This window comes from Dendrobates tinctorius, unplaced genomic scaffold, assembly GCF_039654945.1.
Source record: "Dendrobates tinctorius isolate UK_male_01 unplaced genomic scaffold, ASM3965494v1 ptg000060l, whole genome shotgun sequence".
NCBI lineage: Eukaryota > Metazoa > Chordata > Amphibia > Anura > Dendrobatidae > Dendrobates > Dendrobates tinctorius.
In genome coordinates, this window is record NW_027361728.1 from 44,450,407 (window position 1) to 44,464,574 (window position 14,168).

At 43.1% G+C, this 14,168-nt stretch overlaps 1 protein-coding gene across 6 annotated transcripts in view; it reads left to right on the forward strand.

Annotated features, from left to right (window-relative positions):
• ZBBX (zinc finger B-box domain containing) overlaps positions 1–14,168 on the forward strand; it is a 346,983-nt gene that overhangs the window by 55,531 nt on the left and 277,284 nt on the right. For all 6 annotated transcript variants that reach the window (XM_073578937.1, XM_073578938.1, XM_073578941.1 and 3 more), the window contains 2 exons: positions 8,632–8,723; positions 13,105–13,218. In XM_073578937.1, coding sequence (XP_073435038.1) covers positions 8,662–8,723; positions 13,105–13,218 — 176 coding nt within the window. In that variant the 5' untranslated portion in view covers positions 8,632–8,661. The remainder of the gene's footprint in view (positions 1–8,631; positions 8,724–13,104; positions 13,219–14,168) is intronic.

Genomic DNA, 14,168 nt, shown 5'->3' on the forward strand with positions numbered 1-14,168 from the left:
ATTAATATGGGCCCCCAGCCTAAAAACAGCAAACTGTCCGGCCCTCAGGCGTAAATCCATCTCTGGGGGTTATTAAGCTCAGTGTGAAAACTGTCCTTCATGATCAACCAAGTTCTACCTTGTGTTAGCCAAGCTAGGTGGTGGTCTGCTTCTAGCAGTTGGGTCATCTGCTTTGCCATGCGTTTATCTACTGCTATTAATTTCTTTAGCCAGTAGGTGTGGATCATGTCTGGGCCAGGTGCTGTCCAGCTCTTCATGTTCTTGACCCGCTGTTGGATGTCTGCTTCTGTAATGGTGACTGGTTCTTTCTCTAGGTGGTTGCTGTGTTTCATTCTCAGATCTTACAGTCACATTGCACCGGTGTTGTGCTTTTTTTCCTTCTCCCATATGTTCCTCCAGTATTGTTCAGTCTCTGCTATTGATGGAGTTGCTGCCTTTGTTCTGTTACTTTGTAGTTGGGAGTACACCTTGGATGGTTCTTTAGAGAACAGGGCATTTATCTTCTTGGCCTCAGCTTCTCTAGTGTATCTCCCTAGTCGTGCTTTGAGTCTGTTTAGCAGTCTCTAGGGCTTGACTTGGGGTCAGACCTTTGTACTTGTCCAGTTTGGTCCTATTCTTGATCTTTACACCCCTCTGTATTTCTGATAGTTGGGATATATATATATATATATATACTGTATATAATTAGTGAGGGAAGTATTTATTTGATCCTTTGCTGATTTTGTAAGTGATTTTGTAAGTGTTCCACTGACAAAGATATGAACACTCTATAACTTTAAAGGTAGGATATTTTTAACATTGAGAGATAGAAGGTCAAAAATAAGATCCAGAAAATCACATTGTATAATTTAACTAAATTTATTTGCATTTCGCAGTGAGAAATAATTAAGTCATTAAGAGTTCTGGCTCCTACAGACCAGTTAGACGCTCCTAATCAACTTGTTGCCTGCATTAAAGACAGCTGTCTTACATAGTCACCTTTAGAAAAGACTCCTGTCCACAGACTCAATTAATCAGCCAGACTCTAACCTCTACAACATGGGCAAGACCAAAAAGCTTTATAAGGATGTCAGGGACAAGATCATAGACCTGCACAAAGCTGGAATGGGCTACAAAACCATAAGTAAGACGCTGGGTGAGAAGGAGACAACTGTTTGTGCAATAGTAAGAAATACAGTTAGGTCCATATATATTTGGACAGAGACAACATTTTTCTAATTTTGGTTCTAGACATTACCACAATGAATTTTAAACAAAACAATTCAGATGCAGTTGAAGTTCAGACTTTAATCTTCCATTTGAAGGTATCCACATTAAAATTGGATGAAGGGTTTAGGAGTTTCAGCTCCTTAACATGTGCCACCCTGTTTTTAAAGGGACCAAAAGTAATTGGACAGATTAAATAATTATAAATAAAATGTTCATTTCTAGTACTTGGTTGAAAACCCTTTGTTGGCAATGACTGCCTGAAGTCTTGAACTCATGGACATCACCAGACGCTGTGTTTCCTCCTTTTTGATGCTCTGCCAGGCCTTCACTGCGGTGGTTTTCAGTTGCTGTTTGTTTGTGGGCCTTTCTGTCTGAAGGGTTTTTTTAACAAGTGAAATGCATGCTCAATTGGGTTGAGATCAGGTGACTGACTTGGCCATTCAAGAATATTCCACTTCTTTGCTTTAATAAACTCCTGGGTTGCTTTGGCTTTATGTTTTGGGTCATTGTCCATCTGTAGTATGATGCGATGACCAATCAGTTTGGCTGCATTTGGCTGGATCTGAGCACATAGTATGGCTCTGAATATATCAGAATTCATTCGGCTGCTTCTGTCCTGTGTCACATCATCAATAAACACTAGTGACCCAGTGTCACTGGCAGCCATGCATGCCCAAGCCATCACACTGCCTCCGCTGTGTTTTACAGATGATGTGGTATGCTTTGGATCATGAGCTGTACCACGCCTTTGCCATACTCTTCTCTTTCCATCATTCTGGTAGAGGTTGATCTTGGTTTCATCTGTCCAAAGAATGTTCTTCCAGAACTGTGCTGGCTTTTTTAGATGTTTTTTAGCAAAGTCCAGTCTAGCCTTTTTATTCTTGATGCTTATGAGTGGCTTGCACCGTGCAGTGAACCCTCTGTATTTACTTTTCATGCAGTCTTCTCTTTATGGTAGATTTGGATATTGATACGCCTACCTCCTGGAGAGTGTTGTTCACTTGGTTGGCTGTTGTGAAGGGGTTTCTCTTCACCATGGAGATTATTCTGCGATCATCCACTACTGTTGTCTTCCATGGGTACCCAGGTCTTTTTGCATTCATGAGTTCACCAGTGCTTTCTTTCTTTCTCAGGATGTACCAAACTGTAGATTTTGCCACTCCTAATGTTGTAGCAATTTCTCGGATGGGTTTTTCTGTTTTTGCAGCTTAAGGATGGCTTGTTTCACCTGCATGGAGAGCTCCTTTGACCGCATGTTTCCTTCACAGCAAAACCTTCCAAATGCAAGCACCACACCTCAAATCAACTCCAGGCCTTTTATCTGCTTAATTGAGAATGACATAACGAAGGGATTGCCCACACCTGTCCATGAAATAGCCTTGGAGTCAATTGTCCAATTACTTTTGGTCCCTTTAAAAACAGGGTGGCACATGTTAAGGAGCTGAAACTCCTAAACCCTTCATCCAATTTTAATGTGAATACCCTCAAATGAAAGCTGAAAGTCTGAACTTCAACTGCATCTGAATTGTTTTGTTTAAAATTCATTGTGGTAATGTCTAGAACCAAAATTAGAAAAATGTTGTCTCTGTCCAAATATATATGGACCTAACTGTAAATAGAAGAAATACAAAATGACTGTCAATCAACATCGATCTGAGGCACCATGCAAAATCTCACCTCGTAGAGGGTATCCTTGATCATAATAAGGAAGGTGAGAGATCAGCCTAAAACTTCATGGGGAGAATTTGTTAATGATCTCAAGGTAGCTGGGACCACAGTCACCAAGAAAATCATTGGTAACACATTACGTCGTAAATGTTTAAAATCCTGCAGTGCCCACAAGGACCCCCTTCTCAAGAAGGTACATGTGTAGGACTGTCTGAAGTTTGCCAATGAACACTTGGAAGAATCTGTGAGTGATTTGGAGAAGGTGCTGTGGTCAGATGAGACAAAAATTGAGCTCTCTGGCATTAACTCAACTCGCCGTGTTTGGAGGAAGAGAAATGCTGTCTATGACTCAAAGAACACCATTCCCACTGTCAAGCATGCAGGTGGAAACATATTTTGGGGGTGCTTCTCTGCTAAGGGCACATGACTACTTCACCGCATCAATGGGAGAATGGATGGAGCCATGTACCAAAAATTCCTGAGTGACAACCTCCTTCCCTCCGCCAGGACATTAAAAATAGGCCGTGGCTGGGTCGTACAGCAAGACAGTGACCCAAAACATACAGCCAAGGAAATAAAGGAGTGGCTCAAAAAGAAGCACATTAAGGTCATGGAGTGGCCTAGCCAGTCTCCAGACCTTAATCCCATAGAAAACTTATGGAGGGAGTTGACGTCCAAGTTGCAAATGACAGCCTCAAAATCTTAATGATTTAGAGATGATCAGCAAAGAGGAGTGGACCAAAATTCCTAATGATATGTGCCCAAACCTCATCATCAACTATAAAAAATGTCTGACTGTTGTGTTTGCCAACAAGGGTTTTGCCACTAGGTATTAAGTCTCTCAATGTTAAAATTAACCTACCCTTAAAATTATTGACTGTCCATGTCTGTGTCAGTGGGCAAAGTTACAAAATCAGCAAGGGATCAAATAATTATTTCCTTCACTGTATATATTTACAGAATTTTCTATTGGAGAATTTTCAGAATACTTATGTTTCGTGTACACACTCACCTTCACAGACCTAGAGTGGAGCTTGCCATCAATAGCGATTATCTCCTGATGTCTTAAGCTGGAGTCACACATAGCGACTTACCAGTGATCCCGACAACGATATCAACGTGTCAGGATCGCTGGTAAGTTGCTATGTGATCGCTGGTGAGCTGTCAAACAGACAGCTTCACCAGCGATTAGCACAGTGACGCCGCGCGCGCGGCATCGCTGTGTTCGTTAGCGCTGATGAAATATTCATGTCAAAAATAGAATTAAAATAAAAAAATATTGTTATTCTCACCTTCCGACGTCCCGCGCAGCATTCCCGCCTCTCTCCACGCTCCGGTCCCAGTAATCCTTTGCGAGAATTACCGCGATGACGTCCGTTCTCACGGGATCACGAAGTCTCGCGGTCATTCTTGTAAAGAATTACTGGGACCAGGAGTGTGGAGAGAGGCGGGAAGACTGCGCGGGACGCCGGAAGGGGAGAATAATAATAATATTTTTTCAATTTTTTTTATTATTTTACACCTGATCGCTGGTCTCCTGCCTGTCACACAGCGATGCGTGCTGGCCAGCGGGAGATCAGCGACAAAAAAAATGTCCAGAGGTTTCTAGCAGCGATCAGCGATACCAGCAGGGGGGCCGGTCGCTGATCGCTGTCACAGCGCTGGTGAGATCGCTGTTGTGTCACAAAAGTTGTGACTCAGCAGCGATCTCGCTAGCGAGATTGCTATGTGTGACGGGGCCCTTAGCCTTAAGGCAGGTGCAGATAACTGTTTTTTCTACGTTAGAGAAAATTAGCCGGATTATGCTAATTACACACCAATCAGACTCTGATCAGAGTGGGATCCGATATTCTCTGAGGTGCAGAGAAAAAGAAAACATTTCTCCACCTTCTCAGCAATGGCAATCCATGAACATCGGACTATACTCAGACGTTATTCGATTGAGGTCCGATTTTTTTTTTTTCCGTGGAACCATAAAGTTGAATGGGCAAGTGCCATCCAATTGTTGGAGGCAAGTTGTGCATGCTGTGATTATTTTCATCGGCCTACTCGGTCCGAGAAGAAACTTGGGACATGTGCAGCTCCTATAGAATAGCATGGGTATACGCACTATCCATCAAAACAACGGATAGCACTCATCCCAGTTATTTGGTCTTCTGTACGAACCCTTACAGATAGTTGTGTCTTCTTGCAGGTTGAGAAAAACATGGCATCTTTCTTTAAAATATAACGCCACCCCTGTCTAGGGATGGTATGCAGAATTCCAGCTATTTGCCATACCAAACTCAACTCATGGTCAAAGGTTGGAGGTGTTTCTAAATGAAAGCAGATATGTTTTCTGAACCTGTACATGTCGTTTGAATTATTTTTTTCACACAAATTGTGCATGAATCCATGATAAAAGAAATATCCAGTGCAAATAACACCTCAGTTTTTTTTCCCTCATATGTGGAAGTCCATTTTTTTTTCTAGTGCGCCGGGTCGAATTTTGGTCAGTTTTTCCAATCTGTGTGGCAACTATTTTTGTTGTAGAAAAAATAGAAGTAAAGCTTCTCCTGTGGGAGTTCAGAATTAGGAATCCTCCAGAGCACACACAGTGCGCTGCAGAGATTTGCCGGTTTCTGATCCAGGGAATGTATGAGTTATACATACTCCCGGCCAGCGGGCGCAGCCTCGCTCTATATACTTGTGTGGTACAAGGCCGCTCCCTCTTATCGGACACACTCTTTGGCCAGCTCCGTCACTAGACAGGGCGCAGCCTTGGCTCCATACAAGTGTATGGAGAGAGGCCTCTCTCACTCTCCGGGAATATGTATAACTCATACATACCTTCCGGTCCCAGGTCGGAAACCGGCAAATCTCTGCAGCTCACAGTGCATTTGTTGTGGGGATTCATAAGTCTGCAGTCACACAGAGTCCGATTTGGACCAGACAACCCCTTTAATGGGATACGTCCAATGTATTTGATGACATGGATGCAGTGTGCGCAGACCCTTTCTATTGTGACGGGGACAAGGGGGCATCCTCTACGTCTGGAGGAAAGAAGATTTAAGCATACTCACAGACGCGGATTCTTTACTGTAAGAGCAGTGAGACTATGGAACTCTCTGCCATATGATGTTGTAATGAGTGATTTCCTACTAAAATCTAAGAAGGGACTGGATGCCTTTCTTGAAAAGCCTAATATTACAGGTTATATACACTAGATTCTTTGATGGGGCGTTGATCCAGGGAGCTAGTCTGATTGCCGTATGTGGAGTCGGGAAGGAATTTTTTTCCCCAATGTGAAGCTTACTGTTTGCCACATGGGTTTTTTTTTTTGCTTTCCTCTGGATCAACATGTTAGGCTATGGGTTGAACTAGATGGACTTAAAGTCTTCTTTCAACCTTAAAAATACTATTATTCTGGATCTGTAATGTGTGTTCTCTGTACTATTGTATTAAATTATATATTTTTTTGTATTGGGAGAAGACACTCTTGAAATTAAAGGATTATTCTTTTTAAAAAAAGCAAGGTATCCCCTATCTACAGGTAGATAACCTGGTGTTCACTGGGTGTCTGACCGCTAGGACCCCCAGTAACTCAAGAACACTAAGTACAGGGCTCTGCAGTGCGGTCCTGAATGGAGTAGAGGCACGCATGCTTGGCTTCCGGTCCATTCAATGTCAATGAGATTGCTGGAAATAACCGAGCGCTCCAGGTGGCTTTCCCCAGCAGCATCATACTCAATGAGTGGAGCGGAGGTTGAGCATGTAACCTCTGCTCAGTTCAGGGCGGGATTGCCACGCCTCATACTAGGGACACTAGAACCCTGATCTCAAGATCTAGCAGTCGTACCGTCAGCAAGTTATTCCTTACACATTGGATAAGGGATCACTTGCTTTTTTGAGGAATGACCCCCTTATTATCGTTTTCAAGCAGACAAGTATCAGTGCTGAGCTGCGCCTGGGGCTCTATTATACAGTATGATACAAGCTATTTTCAGCTCACCTTTCATGTGAGGACACAGCAGCTGGGAGATTCTTATGCATAAATGATTTACTGGCATTTTATTTCGCCTGCCTCGGTTCAGTATGATATATATCGTGTAATATGACAGAAGGAAAATCAGTTTTTGAATGCAGCCATGTCCGTACATCCGGACATGACTGCCGGCGATCAATGCCGGACAGCGGGTGGTGTTTGCTGAGCTGATATTAATGAATTACACGTATAAATAGGATTTGATGTTACACATATAATGTTGCCTGTCTTTTATTATGCTGATGGGTCAATAATGGCTCAATAAAATATAATACAAGGTTAAAGGCGGGGGATCTGAATATGCAGAGGGGCGATTTTAGTCATTTGAATTACCAGCAGTTTTTTTTAGGATACAGTAATGCTTAGTAATGTTGTATACCAGACTGTACCCAGTTTTTTTTTTTTTAAAGAAGCACAACCATCAAAGTCTTTATCCTCTTAATATATTGCAGGCATCATGTTGTATAACACTGTGTACTTACAGTTGCTCATTTTGCCTTTCTACCCAGTTAGTTCTATTTTTTCTGCCCTATGTAGAAACAAGAAGTCTCTTTTTCCTGTGTGAATCGTTCCCCGCTTTAATTTCTGATCCAGCTGCTCCCTTCTCCCCCCTGCCAGTGACTTTTGCAGTGACTCATGACTCATACAATGAAAATTGACCTCCTCTTTCTACACAAAGCTTAAAAGGAATCAGCGAGTCAGTTTTTAATCACGTGATATTATAGGCCTAATAAAAAAGAGCAGAATTATCTGGGTAGAAAGACAAAATGAGCAATTGTAAGTACACAGTGCTATGTAATATGATGACTGCAATGTAAAGTTGTTCACTACTTTTTGATTGATGACCTATTTTTAGGATAAGTCATCAATGTCTGATTGACCAGGGTCCAACACCTGGCACCCCCGTTGATCAGTTGTTTTCGGTGTCGGTGGCCACCGGTTAGAGCTGCTCACTTTCAGGGCAGGCTGTCTTCAGGTAGTGTCCGAGGCTTGGTACTGCACAGCCTCCTCCTATTTAGATCAATAGGAGGCGAATGTCTAGTACCCTGCAGAGGCTACTATCAGAAGACAGCCAGCTCTGCAAATGAGTACTTATGGCTGGTGGCCACTAAAACCGGTAACAGCTGATCCCGCCGATCAGGGTGTCGGACCCTGGCAGATCAGATAATAGCATCACTGTATTGTGCCACTTATGCCTTGCCTGCTTTGTGTGGAGGCACACTACGGATACTACGTGGGCATTGGTATGGTCCCACGGGGCTCTGAGTAGGCGTTGTTTGTTATAAGTTGGCACTCAGGGGGTACTATTACCTGGATTAGGGGCACAATAAGTCCCAGGCACTGTAGGCCTCTGCATTGAGCTGCACGTATGACCACATAGTGTGTCCCCTTGTATGCATGCATGCACCCTAGAACGCTGGCCAGATAGGCATCAGATAGCCATCAGTGTACAATGTAAATGTTGATGTGACACCTTGCAGAACCCTCCTGCAGCTTGTGTGCATATAATGAATGTGAGGCGCTGGTAACCTTTCCACGTTACCTCTAGTAGGCAATGTGAGTGTGCGATCTGCCGCCTGTCAGTGCGTTACACAGTAGGATTGATGGGTAGAGATATTACCGGCACTTGTGTCATATGTAACCACAAGTCACACAGGGGAATGGATTTGAATACTGTTATGTGTGAGGAACCTACAATGTTATAACTCTTCTTCTGCTCTTTTTGTCAGGTTCTGAAAGAAGCGGCTTCTACAGCGAGCATGAGCGGAGAGTTTATCGTTCCTTCTGCAAAGAGTGGGAACTCTGTCAGATTAAAAGCCCGGTGAGTACATCACCTCCAATGATATTCTGCCGACTGCGGGGTAAAATGAAGAGGTCTGACTATTCTATTACACATTGAAGTGCGAAAGGTTATGTGGGGCATGATAAGAGAGCGGGCTGGGTAAGGCTGGAATCACACATGCAGTTTTAGGCTACGTTCCCATGATTACCTTTTGGTGAATTTTTGATGTTGTACCATTTCTGCACCTATTATTTAAATTATGTTACTTACGTTTTTTCATTGCATTTTTTGTGCTTTTTATAACATGTTTTTATTGCGTTTTTGACCCTGTGTTTTTTGTCTTTGGTGTGCCATGCTTTAAATAAAGTTGCTTTGTTTTGGATAATTCCTGTTTTTTTTTTTTGCTTTGACAAAACTTTATTGACATACATAGGTATGGTTTACAGGAGTGGATTCAAAAGGAACTGGAAATCTACTGAGATAACTTCAGGCTAGTTCACCCCTGCCAGTGGATCAAAAACTGCATAAAAAAGGGACCTTTATACTACTTGTGTGATTTCTGTCTCAATAAGGGAAACTGCATCCATATGTCCTGTAAGGCCACACTCACATTGCAATACTTACAGTGGATCTGTCACCAGGTCGAATGTGGACAGTTTTTGCTATTTTATTTCTGCTGCTTCCCTGACTATACATCTTTGTTTTTGTACGTCCGCCGTACTGTTCCAGGGATTTGGACCTTTTTAATTGGTACTAATTTTTTGTTGTTTAATAAGTGGGTATAGCACACAGAGTAATTATGCTGCACAACCTAAAGGAACGCCCCTTGAGAATCTGTGAGCCATGACCCTTGGTAAAGAACCTAAAAATTAGCACTAAATAAACAGGCCCATATTAAAAAAAACAACACTGAAAACTCAGGGGAGAAGCAGAAAAAAAAGTAAGAGTCTGGCCACTTTTGACCTGGTGACAGGTCCTCTTTAATCAGTATTTTACATTAGTATTCATAAGCAGAAGCCACAAATTAAACAAAAACAAAATACTGTATATACTTGCATATAAGCCGAGATTTTCAGCCTATTGTCTTGGGCTGAAAGTCCTCCTCTTGGCTTATACGTGAGTCACATAGCCGTGGGGGAGGGGGAGCGGAGGTGTCAGATCATATTGACCCCCCTGGGGCATCTCTGCAGCCCCCCTGCTTGTCCCACGGTCTCCTTTCCTTCCTACAGCGGTCACATGGTACAGTTTATTAAAGTCATGACCGCTGAAGGAAGGAAGGGAGACCACAGGAGAACGGGGCTGCAGAGACGCGCCAGGGGGAGGTAAGTATATGCTATATTCACCTGTCCCGGTTCCAACACTGCTCACCGCTGTCTGCCCGCCGGGTCCCTCTGTCAGTGACGTTCAGGCAGTAGAGGGCACAGTGACATAGTCAATGCACGCCCTCTGCCTGAACAGTCATTGACAGAGGGACCCGGCGGGCAGACAGCGGCGAGCAGCGTTGGAGCCGGAACAAGTGAATATCTCAGCAGCCAGCGGCGACACCTGTCCCCCATAGCGCGCTGGTGTCTCCGCCTGCTCAGCACAGGGACAAGAGGTGGGTATGTCTTTTTTTTTTTTTTTTTATACCTGCAGTAGGGGCAGTAGCAATATATGGGGGCATAATCTATGGAGCATCTTATGGGGGCATATTCAATGGAGCATCTTATGGGGCAGCATATGGGGGCATATTCAATAGAGCATCTTATGGGGGCAACATATTGGGGGGCATATTCAATGGAGCATCTTATGGAGGCATATTCTATGGAGCATCTTATGGGGCCATAACCTTTATGGAGCAGCATATTGGGCATATTATTCTATGGAGCATCTTATGGGGGCATTATTAACCTTTGTGCAGCATTATATGTGGCGTATTTTGTATGGAGCATCTTATGGGGCCATCATGAACTGTATGGAGCATTATATGGGGCTCCTGATTCAATATGGGTATTCAAAAACATTTAACCTACAGATGTCTCAATTAATTTTACTTTTAGTGGTATATATTTTTATTTTTGAGATTTACCAGTAGCTGCTGCATTTTCCACCCTAGAATTATACGTGAAAATTAAAGGGGTCGGGTTATAGACGAGTATATAAGGTTGGTATAATATAGACATGTGTACTTCTAAATTTTGACCCACTCCCAGTTTTGGCTTGCAGACATTTATCTAAGTTACATGAATGGATATGCCTATGAGGACGTTCTTTTCCAGTTACCTTTGTTTGTATGTCGGGCAACCCTCTTGGAACACCTAGAGAGTCAAGTGAACTTCTGATATCTGTGGATCACATTAAATTTAAGCCTAGGTGGAATAATTGCATTTCTCAGCACTGCTCTTACAACTCTATTTCTGAAAAACTGATGGGACATTTGAAGCAAATTGGCATTGATTAGAATATATCTCTTATTATATTGGATCTTTAGAATTTTGTGACAGATCTTATAACAGAAACCTCCTAGCTTTACTGACCTGGGTTTTAAAGGGAATCTGTCACCCCTTTTTTGAGATATCATATAATGATATCATTCAATTGTGTGTCACATAAGGATTCTCTTAGTACTTTTCCTTCCCCCTGACCCCGCTCCTTTCATGCATAAATACCTTTTTTATATCGGTTCAGATGTATGTAAACTGCCACGGTCCCGTCCGATGGGCGGGGCTTATTCACCTGCTCCCCCCCTCCCTGTCTTGCTCTACGCATTTCTTCTTGTGTAGAGCAAGACAGGGAGGGGGGAGCAGGTGAATAAGCCCCGCCCAGCAGACCGGACAGCGTCAGTTTACATACATCTGAACCGATATAAAAAAGGTATTTATGCATGAAAGGTGCAGGGGCAGGGGGAAGCAAAAGTACTTAGGGAATCCTTATGTGACACACAATTGAATGATATCATTATATGATATCTCAAAAAAGAGGTGACAGATTCCCTTTAATAACTTTAGAGTCCTTTAGTTTTTGAAATCAGTAGTGGTCCATGATCAGAGACTCAGCCAGAGATTTATCACATGTTTCTTTGGATGTCCCCTTTAAATTAGTTAAAGACCAATCTCCTACAAAATCAAAATCCCATTTGTGCTTCCAAGACATTGTAGCCACCAATGATTGCACAAATTCGGGGTTCATCATATGTTAATAAATGCATCCTGTTGTTCATGCTAAGAAAGTTAATGGCCCCATTCTGTCAGTTATTAAGGATGTCAATGACTACAGGCAGTGGGTTTATATTTATCACCTAAAAAGCTGCAGGGACTCTCAAAATACCAAAAAGTGGGTTCTAAAATGCCATGTTGAAATGGAGTTTAGGTTGCACATCCTTGCCATGAATCTAATTTTTGTGTATTGGACTATCAGGGATAACTGTCATGGCGATTGTTTGACAGAGAGGGGCCAGAAGATCGCGACGTCTGGTTTCACAAACTCCTGCACTAGTTAGACGTACTTCACCATCTTATTAAACAGTGCAGTTTTTTTCCCTTTCTGGTATTGCAATGGGTAATATGTTCAGTTAAGCTCTTAGAGCTTTCCTACTTGGATTGTCTCAACTGTTAAGTGTTGGCCACTCCTCGCTGCTACATATGCTCGCCTCTTGCACTTTGGGATTGCTATGGTTAGTTCTTACTGCCTTTTTTTGAGTTGGATGAGTAGTTTGTGGTTGGAGTTTGCATTTGGAGATTTGTTTAGGAGATTGTTGCATGGAGTTTCGTTTGCATGCACATCCTCATCCTCTCCTATTTATTTTCTCCTTCTTTTAACTCCCCTGTGTTCCACTCTGTTGTTTGGTGAGTGCATTTTGTATGATTCTTATTCACATTTATCCCTGTCTGCCGTCCCTTGTTTGTCTGGTTAGTGTTATCCTATACACTTCAACATTCCAGCTCCCTCGGTGGGGTAAGGGACGGATCAGGATTGATATAGGAGTATATGAAGGCACGTGAACCCTTTGTCTCCACCTTCAGGGGTAACCCGGGGACAGGGATAGACCAGGGAGCCTGGTCCTAAGGACCTGGTTAGTGCCCACAGTCCCAAGGCACTGTGTGACAATAACAGGGTACAAAATGCCCCATAACCGCCGAGGCAGCTCAGAGCCTCATGAATCAGGATCAGTGGGGGTCTCTGTGATCCCCAACGATCAGCAATTCTATCTCTTGGATAGCTGAAATCTTGCGATGTTGATAATTAACCTTTAATGAACTACATAGATTTTTACAACCTTTATTGGAAGAGGTAAAAACTTCTCATTTGTTTTAATCATGTTCAAGGCTGCGCAAAGTTGGAATTTTTAGGTAGAATTGTTCTCAAACATCTTACATTTGACATTCCATCCATTGAAATAGGATTATCTGGCTCATCAAATAACACCGACTTGTTTGTTTAGGAATATTAGGGAGCTTCGTAAGGAAACATTGCAACTGCAGAGGCATAATCAGGAAATGGAGCAGAAACTTAACCAATTGCGGCAAAGTATGAGTAGAGAGAAAGAAGAAAGAGAGTAAGTAGATGACCATAACTATAACAACGTAGGACATATTTGCCATTATTTAATATTTCATAAAAAATGTCCTAAATAATTTTATGTATGAATTCCTTGCCAATGATCACGTCCTCCTGTCAGTGAAATATTGAAAATTTGGCATTATCATGCTTGGTTTGCATATTTCCACAGATTATTAAACATTTTGTGAAGCCTTCTACAAATATATGCAGCTTGGTCTCCATCACACTTACGCACTATGGTTAATATGTATTATTGGAGGATTCAAACATGATCCAATTAAAATAGCCCTTAAATTTAGCCAAACATAAGTAAACCAGTTACAACAAGAGACAAAGTTAGTTAAAGAGAACCTGTCACCGCCTCCACCTACCTCCGGTCTGTGAATGACAGGTCACGCCTGAGATTTCAAACAGAAGAGACAGGTAATTCCCAGACCAGAGGCAGCAGAGGCAGGTGGAGGAGCTGGGGAATCACAGACTGGAGGCAGGTGATGGGGCCAGAGAATCATAGACCGGAGGCAGGTGGAGGGGTCGGGGAATCACATACAGAAGGCAGGCGGATGAGCTGGGGAATCACAGACTGGAGGCAGCAGAGGGGCCAGGAAATTAAAGACAGGAGGCAGGCAGAGGAGCTGGGGAGTCACAGACTGGAGGCAGGTGGAGGGGCTCGAGAATCACAGACCGGAGGCAGGCTGAGTGGCTGGAGAATCACAGATCGGAGGCAGCAAAGGGGCTGGGGAATCACAGACTGGAGACAGGTGGAGGGGCTGTAGAATCACAGACCGGAGGCTGGTGGAGGGGCAGAAAAATCACAGACTGGAGGCAGGTGGAGGGGTTGGTGAATCACCAACTGGAGGCAGGTTAAGGGGTCAGGGAATCACAGACCGGAGGCAGGCGGAGGAGCTGGGGAATCACAGATAAGGGAGGAGAAGACCCAATGTACAG